Below are 12315 nucleotides of genomic sequence, written 5' to 3'. Positions count from 1 at the left end.
TTTTTTAAAGGAAGGATCCACCTCTGCACTGCCCAAGGCACCGAGCGAGGCTGATCCCCTCCTACTGCCACAAGAGAACACACACCGGAGGTGACACAAGCAGGGACGAAGGAGGAGAGCTCTGGGGACGTGGTGTGTTTGAACGCGGTGCCATGGAGAGCAGACAGCTTGCATACGAACAGTCGCAGGCGCCAGAGAAGGAGGTAACCTAGCAGCATTCCAGTTCCTCACCAGTTGAAGGACAATTTGGAACCCAGCGGACCTGGGCCAGGGGTAATTACACTTCATGCCAAACTTCTAATCCATGAAAAAACAACTGATTCTTAACCTTTGGGAGCTTCGGTCACTTTAGGCAAATTTTCCCTTAAGTGTCAAACGCTGGCTTCAAATAAGCAGATTTTTTTTTTTCTTTTTTCTTTTTTTTTTCCCCCCCATTTGTTACATTCCGACATTCAGAGAGGCTGAAACTCGAGAGGACCGTGCTGGGCGCTGGGCTTGCGACCCAGCTCAGACGCGGACACGACAGATTCGGCATCATAAGTAATCCCCAAGTTCTTCGACCACGAGGAATTAATGCTCGTCTCTGAAAGGAATCTAGTTGTATAAAAGGGAACGTAACGTCCAGGTGACTTTTTTTTCTTTTTTTTTTTTCTTTTTTTTGCCCTACCCAGTCCGGATCAGCGCCAGCTAAAACTGCTGTTGGTCATACTCTGCTATCAGTTTTTTAATGTGAGCCAGTTTGTTGTGGAGGTATTCGCAGCGGTTCTTCTCTTGGCTGTAATTGGGGTTAGTCTGTAAAGGAAAAAAAAAATGAAAACGCAGTGATGGAGGGCAATCCTTCAAACGTGGTGACACCTACACTGAACCCAGATGAAGCTATCGGACCTCAGAGCATCAATGTGACCAAGGAATGAAGCTCTTCTAGCTGGAGGAGCAGAGACCCATTTAAAATGGACCTGGCTCTGGCCAAACAAGGCAAAGGACAAAATTTTCATCAATACCCAGCTCCAGGAACGAGGAGCACCTGGAGCCAGGTCAGCCCGACGCAGAGCAGCTGGACCACGGGTGTCACCTTCCAGCATCACCTGCCCTCATCCCGTCAGCACTGAACTGGGCAGGTCTGGGAGCTTTCAAAGAATCTCTGCAAAAAGCTCCCAAATCCCTCAGGACAACGCGACTCAGGGCCATATTTGTAGATTTAGAAGAAAAACCCCCCAGCCCAACCCCTGGGGTATGGGTGTCCCAGCCCGCCTCGGCACTTCCACCTCATCCGGCTGCATCATAAATCACTCAGCGGCTGGTGCTTTACGTATCCATCCAGAGACGTGAAGCATTCTGCATGCCCCACACACCAAAAAACCCCGCAGAGCCCCGCAGGGGATGCTGTACCCGCGTGATTCATACGTGAGACTGCGCTCAAACCGCCCCAAATTCACCGGCAGACCCGGAGGATCCCGTTATCGCTCTGCCTGTGCATCCAAAATACAAACTGTTCCTTCACTTGGCAGGATAAAGGCACTCATTGAACACGTTTTGGGATAAAGGCACAAATTTAACCCTTTCTGATCCTTTTTGCACAAACTCGGGCTGAACCACGACCTGCTGGAACACCCAGAGCCTGGGGTTTTCACTTGGCAAGTGCCCATCCCTGCCAGCCACACCAGGGGCACCACCCAAAAGCTTTTTTTGAGGCTGACTGTTTTTACTTACCTTTTTAATTTTCCGATATTCCTGTAAAATTTGATCATGGATGGTCTAGAAAGGAAAAGACAGCTGATTATTTTCACAAGAGCCAACACAGTCCTGCAACCTCCTGCAGCAGGCAAGCACGGACTGATGGCTCAATGTGCACCTTCCCTCCAAATACCGACCCAAATCCACTCCACGACTTCCCCCGTGAGCTCCGATGGCTACGACCAGCCCCACTGACTCCATTCCTATACTGGTGCCAACACTGGAGGCACTGGGAGGATCAGACCCTGTTCCCCAGCCATGAGAACTACCTGTAAGAGGCACTGGGGTCAGCAGGATAACTGACATTTCCTCCACAGCTCAAACTCATTTTTTCCCTAAGATTTCAAAATAATTCAGCGAGGAATCCCTAAGCTTCTCAAAGAGAGGGGAAGGATGTTTGAGGGAGGGAACAGCGCTCAGTACAGCAGAGGCTCTATAAAAATCTGTTTATTATACTCCATGAGCCTTCCCTTCTCGAGATAATGAATAGTTAAAGCTCTTCTAAAAATCAGTCTGACAAGTCCAATAATGCGACATTATTAAGATCAAAGATTCCAGAGGAACAGACGACCCCGTCCTAACTCCCCCTCCAGCCCCGATACGCTCCCAATATGTGTGAAGATGAGTTTTCTGGCTGGGATACACTAATCGCTTCCAGCAGCTTTTGGCTAAAGCCGCCAATTGTCTCACTGAGGCCTTTCCTTGTCAACAAGTACCGTGATGTGTGCTGCGGCTGGGAAACGAAAGAACGCAGAGGCTGCTCTAAGAACGGTCGACAGAGCTGTCAGCCTGGTGCACGCTCTGCATCCACCGGTTCAGGGCTCTGGGCAGCGGGTTTTGGACACCGACCATCCCAACCACCCGGTGTACAGAGCGACCGCAGCGCTGCCACGTGCGGAAATCGCTTTTTGAGAGAGAAATTCCTGGTTCTACCTTGTATTCTTCAGAGCCCTGCAAAAGCTGCTTCAGCTTGGCGTCTAACTGCGTAAACCGTCGAGTTATCCTCTCTATCCGAGCGTGCAAGTCTCTGTACTCGTTGTATTCCGCGTTGAAGTCGTTTTTGTAACTCTGACGCTGCTCCGAAGAGGAAATGGCCGCGTATTTTCTGGAGGGAGAAAAATTGAGTCAATCGCTTTGGTCTTTTCTCCAGCCAGCACCAAATGCCAAAACCAGGCTGACAAAGCCACCAGGTCCAAATACAGCCTCTTACCATTTGCACTGCAGTCAGGATGACTGCCTTGACCTCTGCATAAAACAAGCCAGCGTTTGTTTCCAAAATTTCCTTCCTATCTCTGCCCGATAGGGTGGAACACGCAGGTACAGCAAAGCCCGGGAGCAGCCGGGGGTGTGGGAGGAGATGCAGATAGAACCGCCACAGCTCTGCTAACTCCTGCTGTCCCGCAGAACACCCAGTTCTGCATCTGTGCCAGACCTTGGAACAGCAGGAAGAGGATGCTTCCAGCGTGAAAGAGTTTAGAGGAACACAAAAAGCGCTCAGCTATCCTTGCAGAGCGCTCGCAGTACGATCATGGGGCGCGCGCACGAGAAACCATGCTGAATAGACGGAATATTTCTCCGCCACCTTCTGAAGATACCCACAGGAGCTCACGTTTAACAGATGCGCCTTTGAAAGTTATTCAGCTCCACAAAAAGCCATTGAACTCGAAATTTTGCAGAAAGCCCAGCAGCCAATCCTCTCTGAGGGTAAAACTCATCTTTTCGTACGTGATGACTCTCATCTGCCACCTTACTCTGCCTGCAACAGTCCCAGCTCGGTGCGTGAACACGCATCAGCTGATTTAGGGACCAAATTAGGGGAAACCCCTCACTCTGTTAACCCAAATGTGCTCTAGGCTTCAAGAACTGGCTCCTTGCTGGGGGTCAGCATAAATAAGCATCAACACCGGGTACAATCCCAAGAGATGAGGCAGTTCTCCTCCCCAGCACGAGACACACGCCTCCAGGATCGAAACAGCACCAACAGCTCCTGTAAGGCAAGGAGCTGACCATCAGAGCAGCCAGAGCACACCCCAGGGTGAAACAACACACCCCCGGGGAGGGCATAACCCCACAGGGTGTCTTTGGGGAGGGACCCAGGAGCTGTGACACCCCTCGACAGCAGGGATCGCCACATCTGTCGCAAGAAAAAATAAACCCCAGCCATCCGCGCTCTTCTGAATGGGATGGGGCCAGCTCGAGGCGCTGTAGGGTTCACACAGCCCGAGCCACGGCTTTGTAACCCTACGAGAACTCTCTATATCCTCCAGTGGCTTCTCCTGCCTCCTCCTCCCTCTGCGTGATCCCAGCACAGCCACACCAGAGCTGGTGGCGTTAAACATCCCGGCTGAGCCCTGCACGGGGAACATCACCTGCAGCCGCGCTCCTGCGCAACGGCAGAGCTGTGGTTGTTACAGGTCTGGCTTCATGCAGATTTCTGGCTTTATGCAGAGGGATTTCTGGGCTGCAGCAGCTGAGTGTATTGTCTAACTAACCTCCAGGGGATCTGATTAAAAAGTCAAGAGGTGAAACAACTCACATTCTAACCCAGGGGTTAGAGCCTCCCTATGAAGAGCATTTCACTGGTTTATGCAGATGATCTTGGCTCTGAACGGGGGAGTTAGCTCACCTCTCACAATGCCTCCTTGCCCCATCTTCCGTAACATTAAATGAGACCATTTCCTCTCCAAGTTCCCAACCCTAACACAGAGATGTTCAATCCTTTCAAAGCCCTTCAAGGTATGCAATGTTTCCCTTAAGAACTGGTTTATAGGAAGATAACCTCGAACTCCACGAGGAGGTGAAGAACAGACCTGACACCAAGCTTAGACTCAGGAACTACCTGCAAAGTGGGATTTACTTTGCCTTTTTTTTTTAAACCCACCTTACAAAGGCCTATCAAGTAACATTAAAGTCCAACAAAAATCCTCAAATTGTTTACTTGCAACACAACCCCAAAGCGATGAAGCAACCGATAAATATACTTACAATAAATAATCTGGCATTTCTGAAGTTGACGTTGGTACACTAGAATTATTGCATGTTCCATTTAAACCTGAAAAAATAAAAACTTGTTTATAGACATTCTCAAAGCTCTATGCAATTAAACTTCAAATTCATAAACTTCTCTGCAATGCACAGTTTATCCATTTCTAAAGGATTTCTGTTTTGCTTTGAACTGACAAAGCCAGGAGATCCATAATAAGACGGCTGAATCTTGAAGGTTTTTCTAATAATTGCCTGTCAGCAGAACACCACCACCATTAGCCAACGCACCGCGCAGCAAACCCCCTGAATTAAATGGTTGATAACCACCGCCTGCAGGACGGGATAACAGCGATATCGACACTGCCAAGCACACCAGTTCAGCACGGTGCACGTTTTTCCTCCTGATTTTGAACTATACAGATTCCTCTGGCCATACTCCGGATTCCTGCAGGGTACGACGGAGGTTTCAAGGCACGCGGCTTTTCCTCAGCCAGCCCTCTGCCCTGCAGAGAAACCAAAGTCCTCTCTGCTCTACGGGGCTGAAAAAATATGAATGAAGCCAGGCTCAGCTAAGAAGAGGAGCTTAAGTGAAGGGACCAAAGACCTCAGAAGGAATGGGATTCTGAATGTGAGCCTGAAACAGAGCCCACCTCAACCCGAAACCAGACACTGTGCTCTTAGTTTGGGTGAAGAAAGCAGCTGGGGACAGGTTTGAGCAGGGATGTTTCTGATAAACTGTGCGTTAAGCTGAGAGCCCTGATCAGAAAGTCAACTGCATCCATAAGAAAGCACCAAAATAAGAGGCGAGTGGAGAAAGCTACAAAGGGTTTAACTCATCCGTTTTGCAAAAATGCATTTCTTCTTTCCTCTTCTTCCAAGGACGTCTGACACTTGGTGCAAGCAGCACCTCGACTGCACAGTTTCCCCAGATGCACAAGAAAGGTACGTGCGAGCCTCGAGCCTCCCCTGTCCCCACACCGACCCACGCTGCTCCTGCCCCAGACAGGCTGCGGGGAGCGTCAAACGCCCGAGTAACAAACACAGGCACGTCAGAGCAGTGACCTCATTACATTTTTTTAAACATTGATTTTTCTCTGAATTGCCACAGAAAGCCTTTCCTGATCAGAACAGAAGAACGGCAGAAAAATCCGTGTCACTGTGAACACCCCACTGCAATTCCTGATGCACAGTGCAGGTGATTCTGCTCTGCCCCTCACCGACCACCACCGGGAAAGATGCTGAACGGGGTGAGAAGATGGAAAGGGAGAGAAGGTGGTTCCTTTGCCTACGAGTGCCACCTACTGACTGCTGGAAGGACCCCAAAGGTCCCTCCACCGCCTCCGGAACAAACCTCCCAGGTGTGCAGCCACCAGCCCCGTGCTGGGGGCACAAGGAGCAGGATTGTGCCCGTGCTGTCTGCAGGGTGCGAGGCACAGGAGGAGGAGAGCCCAGCTCAGCTGCGAGGCGGCTGTACGAAATTCAAGCGGCCACCGACCACATCCTGTTTACGATTCCTCCCCGGTCCAGCTCGGCTTCGTTACCTCGCGCACATCAGGAACAAAACCTGCTCCTGCTAATTAACACAGAGCCGGTCATTAAGCTGTTTGTAAAGCAAAGCGGAAAAAGTGATAAAGGGTCAGCAGCTTCATGAAGAAAGAATTCAGGGTATTTCGGCATTTATGAGAAACACGGACAAAAATGCAAATCTAAAGAGAAAACGTACGTGTATCTATTGACCGCAAGACACAAGGGACCTGGGGAAGAAAACCAACGTTCTCAGCCCGAACCAGGACTGACACAGAAGTTAAGATCGAAGCAGAACTGAAGAGCGTGGTTCTGCAGTGCCACACAATGAGCAGAACCATGGACTGCCACTAAAAATCACCGGTGAGCAATCAAAACGCGTTTTGTAGGTGCTACGAAGACTGTGGGGAAGGCGAGAGCTAATACCACGCTAACCCCTCCGCCCTATAAAGTTGTCCCCTTCCAGGAATTTGACAAATTAGTTTCCACTGCGACTCACTGTCCTTTTTGAGCCCAAACCGGATGATTTTCACGCACCAAGAATGACGAGGAACGAGGTGTCACAAAGCAGGAACAATGCAGAGGAAAACAAGATGGATCCAAAAAGAAATTTCCCAACAGATGGGGACGGCAGTATTCCCAGAGCCTGCAGGGGAAGTCCCACCGCTCTGCGGAGCTGTAAGAAATCCTAATGACACAGCAGAAAAGGGGAAAGCTGCAGGCACTGCCAAGGGAATGGATCAGCTCAGCCAACATATATTCTCTGCTCTAACTTCTAAGAGTTTGTAGAACTGGCTTAGCAATACACTGGTTTGATGTAAAACATTTTCATCGCATCTCAATGGGATTCACCGTTGTGTTAGTCCCCGAAAAAAGAAATTCAGAGTAACAGTGGGATACAAGGGGGAAGCTCTTCCAGCCTGCAAGGTTGTACACGGCTCTAAGAGCATTTATCACAAGACTTATCTATAATTTCTTTTGTATCCAATATGAAAAGCTTTTGTGACTAACTTTTCATTACAGAGTTAAAAATCAATACAAGAGTCACGGCAATACCCAACACAAGCAGAAGAGCTGTAAGTAATCAAGCCGCACTGCTTTTTCCACCAGATCTTGATGTCTGCCTTTCATCCCCATATATTAATCCGGCTTTTAATTTAACGAGGAGAAACATGACACGGTCTGAGGCAGTTCCAAACAGCATGAAAGGTTAAACAGGAAAAACCTGATATCCTCTTTTGAGAGGAAGCGCTTTTGTTGATTTGTAGGTAGGGACAGCGATATTATTTCGTTAACCACGCAGGCTCTGCAAGTGGACATGCAACCTCTTTCCTCAGATGGATTTAGAGCAGAAATCATACCCAGCTGATAGATTATCTTAGCACAAGCCGTACAGGAGGATGTCCTGGACCATACATACCTGTGACCTGCTCCTGGGGAACACTAACTAATTCAGCATTTTTTATTACTTCACAGTCCTGCTTCTCCTCTTTGCACTTCTCTTCGTTTTTCTTCTCCTTTCTCTCCTTTTCCTTGTCTTTGTGCTTTTTGGATTTTTTCTTGGATTTTACGTACGAGTTGCAATTGTGCTTGCTCGTTTGGGGACAGTCTGTTGACAAAGGATGAGTCAGTCTGTCAGCCGTCTCCGGGTTCTCACAGTCTCTGCCGTTGTGAGTCAGGTCGTTGCTGACATCCGAAAGGGGATCGTGAGGCCTCGGCAGCTCCAGCACCGGGAGGTTGGAGCTGGAGCTCACCGACTCCGGGAGAGCCGGTGGCAGGGCAGGGGCAGGGGTAGGGACATCCTTCCCGTTGGAGGAATTCAATTTCCCGTTGAACGTGGGTTGAGTTCTGTGAGCCAAATGCGAGATCCTGGGCTTTTTGTTGGCCAGGGGATCGATAAACTCCAGAGGCTGGGATCGTTTCTAGGGAAGAAAAAGGAAAAGAAAAAAAAAAAATTAACCTTGAAATCTTGAGGCCAGAATTTTGGATGCTGTTACCACTAGGTGGTGGTGCAACACCAGAGAACGAGGGAATATCCCCAGAAAAAAAGAGCCTTGATATCAGTGAGAGCTGCCAGCAAGTGTCCCAGCTCCAGGACAGACACAGGCTCCAGGACCACCTCCAGAAGCCGCTCCGTCCCCAGCCCCTTCCCAACAATCCAACAGCTGCTCCGGAGCCCGCAGCTGGGTGGGAGGGCTTGGAGAGACCCACCATCACATCAGCAATTACTCATCTCCTGCACTATTCATACTCAGGCGACGCAACCCAGCCTGCTCTCCTTGCACCTTAGCTCAAATCCAGCCCTTTAGAAACAAAACCCCGTCCTTCATCCTGCCCCTGTCCCAGTCACCCAGCAGAGAACAGAAACAAACCATAAAAACAACCATAACAACAACCATCCCCTCTTCTGCACGACATTTAGAGCACCTCCGAGTCCCTGCGAAGGAAAGATGTGCTCAGACCTCTGGAGCAGGGAGGGATTCACCAGTTCTGCGTTTTATTCCCGACCGATTTTACCAACTCCGTGGTCACCAGCTTCACCCTCGCAATACCACTCCTTCCTCTTCTCAAGAAAGAGGCATTTCCCAGAAGAGGTGACAAAGTGTCAACTTCTCAGAATTTAAGGCAAAAGAGGATATTTGCAGCAGCTTTAAAAGCCACGTCACATGGACCAACATGACCTGAATCTCTTCTTTTTAAACAAGAAATGTAGAGAGAGAAGCAGGTCCCCAACTGTCCCCATCAGCCCCCCCTGGGCAGCCACAGGCAGGGCTTGGAGAAGCTCCGGGTGCCCGAAGCTCCTCGTTAGCAGCTGCCTACAGACGGTGGGTTAGCCCGGGGATGCCGCACCGTGGAAGAACCCATCCGTCCGTCAGCAGAAAGCAGAGCTCAATGCAGAGCCAGAACCATGGCCGTCGGGCTCAGCCCAGCCAGGATTACCTTGGACGGCCGTCGGTGCCGCGGTGTGCGCCTGCCCCGCAGCAGAACTCTGAGGAAAGCTGATTTAGTGCCCAAAAGAAAACAAGCAATAGCTCTGGTTATTTCTTTTGGATGTTTTTTCGTTTTCTTTATGTCTCAGGTAGGAGCGCCATGTGTTTGCAGATGGAAATTTTGTTCCATCACAGAACGGACGCAGGGCTGCTCTGCCAGGGAGCAGCCCCTCTCCACCCCCAGTTTTTATTTCTCTTTGCTGACTCCAGGGGTCTCAAGGACAGTGCTCCGTGCCAGGAATCTTTCCCACCTGTCAAGGTGATTCCGAAGAGGAGCTGCTGGAAGTGCCGCAGAGCTCGAGGGGCAAGGACAGGACGTCGAACCGGCTTTGCAGCATCCCCGCCTGCCCTCCCAGCAGAGCACAGGCAGTGTCCATCTCCCAAAAGGAGAGGCTGGCTGCTTTGAACAGGCGACATATCTACAAACTGCCTTTTTTTTACTCAACAAACACCAGCTCCACCAACTTCACCTCTTTGGTTATGAGCTGGTACGTGCATACGATACTGGCACCACCACACTTCCTCGGAATTCCCACACCAACCTTTTTCTTTGCCTTCATTCCATAACTGAACTTTCCCAAAATATTTTGCATTCCAGACTACCAAATCCCAGTCCTCTGCTGGGACAGCAACCATTAGCAGGCATGCCTCCTCCGAATAGAAACTGCAGCTATAGAGTATCAACAAAATGATGGCTTCCAGGAAAAAGCTGTCTGTGGTTTGCTGTCTGACACAAGCCACTGCTGGAAACATTTCTCTTCCGTGTCCGGTCGCCCCCGTTTCACTAGCCTTTTCTGGATCCAAACCAATCAACCACCCAAAATTTCAATTAAGTCATCTCAAGAGACCAGAAACATCCCCTGTAGACTTCTGCATCTTTCAAAATATGTACAGCCAGAAGTGAGATGAGTTTTCAACCTATGTGTTTTGTTGTTTTTTTCCAGAATCAGCTTAAGAAAAACCTACACCCAGCCTCTGAACAGCATTGTGTCTTTCCAAACTCCAACGAAGGGGATCATTCTTTATTCACCAAAACCATGCCCACAGCAGACCAGGAGAGGATTTGGAATTAGCTACCAGGCAAACAAGTTGCACAGTTCTTGTTCTCAATAGAGAACTGCCTCCCTCTCACTGCCAGAAAGCACATAATTTCTTTACCTGCTAATATTCTTTGCCACTAATCCTCAGTGCGTCTGTCCAGACAAGTAGGCATTACGCATTCCATTGGCAGGAGGAGAATAAATACTCAACTTGTCTGGGCTGACCCACGGCAGAGAAGGGAAGCCGGTATTTCACAACGCTCGCAAGAAATGCCTGTGCTAAGAGAAACCGAGAAGAACGGGGACAGACTGGGATTTACACACGCAGCTCCTTCGTAGTTTGTGATCATGGAAAAACCAGCTCAAACGCACTTTTCACAGCTCCGTGCACCGGCATCTCGAGAAACCAAAGAGCAGCCCAACCTGCCCCTGATCCGTCACAGCAATTAGGCTGCAAAAGGTCAAGGTTTTTAATAACTCAAGCGTCTTGGGGAGCTACTTATTACTGCTTCGTTCCAGTCAATTATTGGTAATGAGTGAAACACAAGCTCATTCTCCCAGGAACTCCAAGAGGGATGGAGGCACTGTGAAAAAAATTTAGCCCTTAAAACTAAACCTGAGACACACTGTCAGAGATCCTCCCCATAGGCTGTCACTGAACCACCTCCAGAGGAGAAACAGATGCTGAGGAAACCCAGAATTAGATTCTAACTTAATAAAATGGGAAAAAAAACCAACCTCCAACAACCTATTGACCCAACAGCCTCCAGCAGCAGGTGATTACAGTGTGCAGACAGGCTGAACAGCTCAGCCCGGACCCACGGCCAGCAGCCGGCTCCACGGGGAGCAGATGGAGCCAGTTCCTGGCTCTGCGCTCACCAGACCCTCGGAGAGGGATCACCCACCTGAGGAGGAGAGCTGGAGTTCACGTTGTCTTTCGGTGGACTCAGGGAAGGCGTTTCTCCTTGAAAACCGCTACTGTTCTGTGGCTGACAGAGTTTCCTGAAAAAACAGAATTCAGGGATGGTCAAACCCCGCGCTCGACAAGCCAACAGATGGTATTTCAAACCTTCCCGCAGAGCAAAGAGCCTTTTCGTGGGCTCACATTCTGGCTGCTTGAAGGGGCCATGAAAAGTAGCTCGTTCAGGCACTTACAGTTTTGACCTTGGACAAAATCTAGGAAGAAAAAAAAACTACTACAGCAAATAATCAATCAACAGCATATGGTAATGGCTTCTCTCTTTCTCGCCTTCCCGTGATTTCTGTAATTCTCTGAATGGAGGTGACACCTTGGACTGACACCGCTGGGGCTGTGGCAGGGAGGGAGGAGGCAGGCTGAGCTACCAGGAGCACTCCCTGCCAAGGATGGAAACTTAATTTTCTGACAGTTTAATCTCCGTTCTCTTGATCTGGTGACGTAAGTATTAAAACAAATAAATTATAACCTTAGAAAAACGATCCCTACGCAGATTAGTAAAAGCTGGCATTGGACTTTAAAGTGCGTGGGACAGATACTCTACCTGCTGCTTGAAATACAGCCTAACAAACAAGACAGTATTTATAATAATTTCTGATGAGTTTGTCTCAGTTAAAATTGACTTCAGGAGAAAATCCAGAAGCAAGCACACCGAAAGGGGGTCCAAACTCAAGTTTGGAAGTTGAGGACTAAGTTCTTCTATTCATTAGCACCATTAAAAGGACATTTTGCAGGAAGAGCAGTTCTCTTTCAGAAGCAAGCCCCTCCGGGGCCAGGAAAAGCAGGATTATAGCAGAACTCTTACGGTGTTATAGGTCCTCTAGGATTTACATTTAGAGCTTCATCATGACACTTTTATGTTGCATCATGCAAAATAGCGCTCCTCTGGTCTGTATCTGCCTTACTCAACAGACAATAGAAACCTCTCGTAGCATAGAAAAAAAAAAAAAAAAAAAAATACAACGGGAGTCATTCTAATCACGTAAGAGCGTTAATTCACATTCACGCTGGGAATCTCCCCGCCCCACCACCCAACAGGCTCTCTACGTCTCCGGGTAAAGTTTAA

The 12315-nt window shown here is 49.1% G+C and overlaps 1 protein-coding gene across 1 annotated transcript in view; it reads right to left on the bottom strand.

Annotated features, from left to right (window-relative positions):
- Positions 1 to 687: 687 nt before the first annotated feature.
- Positions 688 to 12315, bottom strand: part of ELL (elongation factor RNA polymerase II) — a gene marked incomplete at its 5' end in the record, with an annotated part of 26374 nt that continues 14746 nt past the window's right edge. Inside the window, 6 exons of the mRNA XM_010081451.1 lie at positions 688 to 792; positions 1711 to 1755; positions 2668 to 2839; positions 4720 to 4786; positions 7664 to 8165; positions 11179 to 11275. Of these exons, the coding sequence (XP_010079753.1) occupies positions 688 to 792; positions 1711 to 1755; positions 2668 to 2839; positions 4720 to 4786; positions 7664 to 8165; positions 11179 to 11275 (988 nt within the window). The remainder of the gene's footprint in view (positions 793 to 1710; positions 1756 to 2667; positions 2840 to 4719; positions 4787 to 7663; positions 8166 to 11178; positions 11276 to 12315) is intronic.

Source organism: Pterocles gutturalis, unplaced genomic scaffold (assembly GCF_000699245.1).
Source record: "Pterocles gutturalis isolate BGI_N339 unplaced genomic scaffold, ASM69924v1 scaffold27419, whole genome shotgun sequence".
Taxonomy (NCBI): Eukaryota; Metazoa; Chordata; class Aves; order Pterocliformes; family Pteroclidae; genus Pterocles; species Pterocles gutturalis.
The sequence above is the reverse complement of the archived record's forward strand: the minus strand, read 5'-3'. Positions and strand labels throughout refer to the sequence as shown.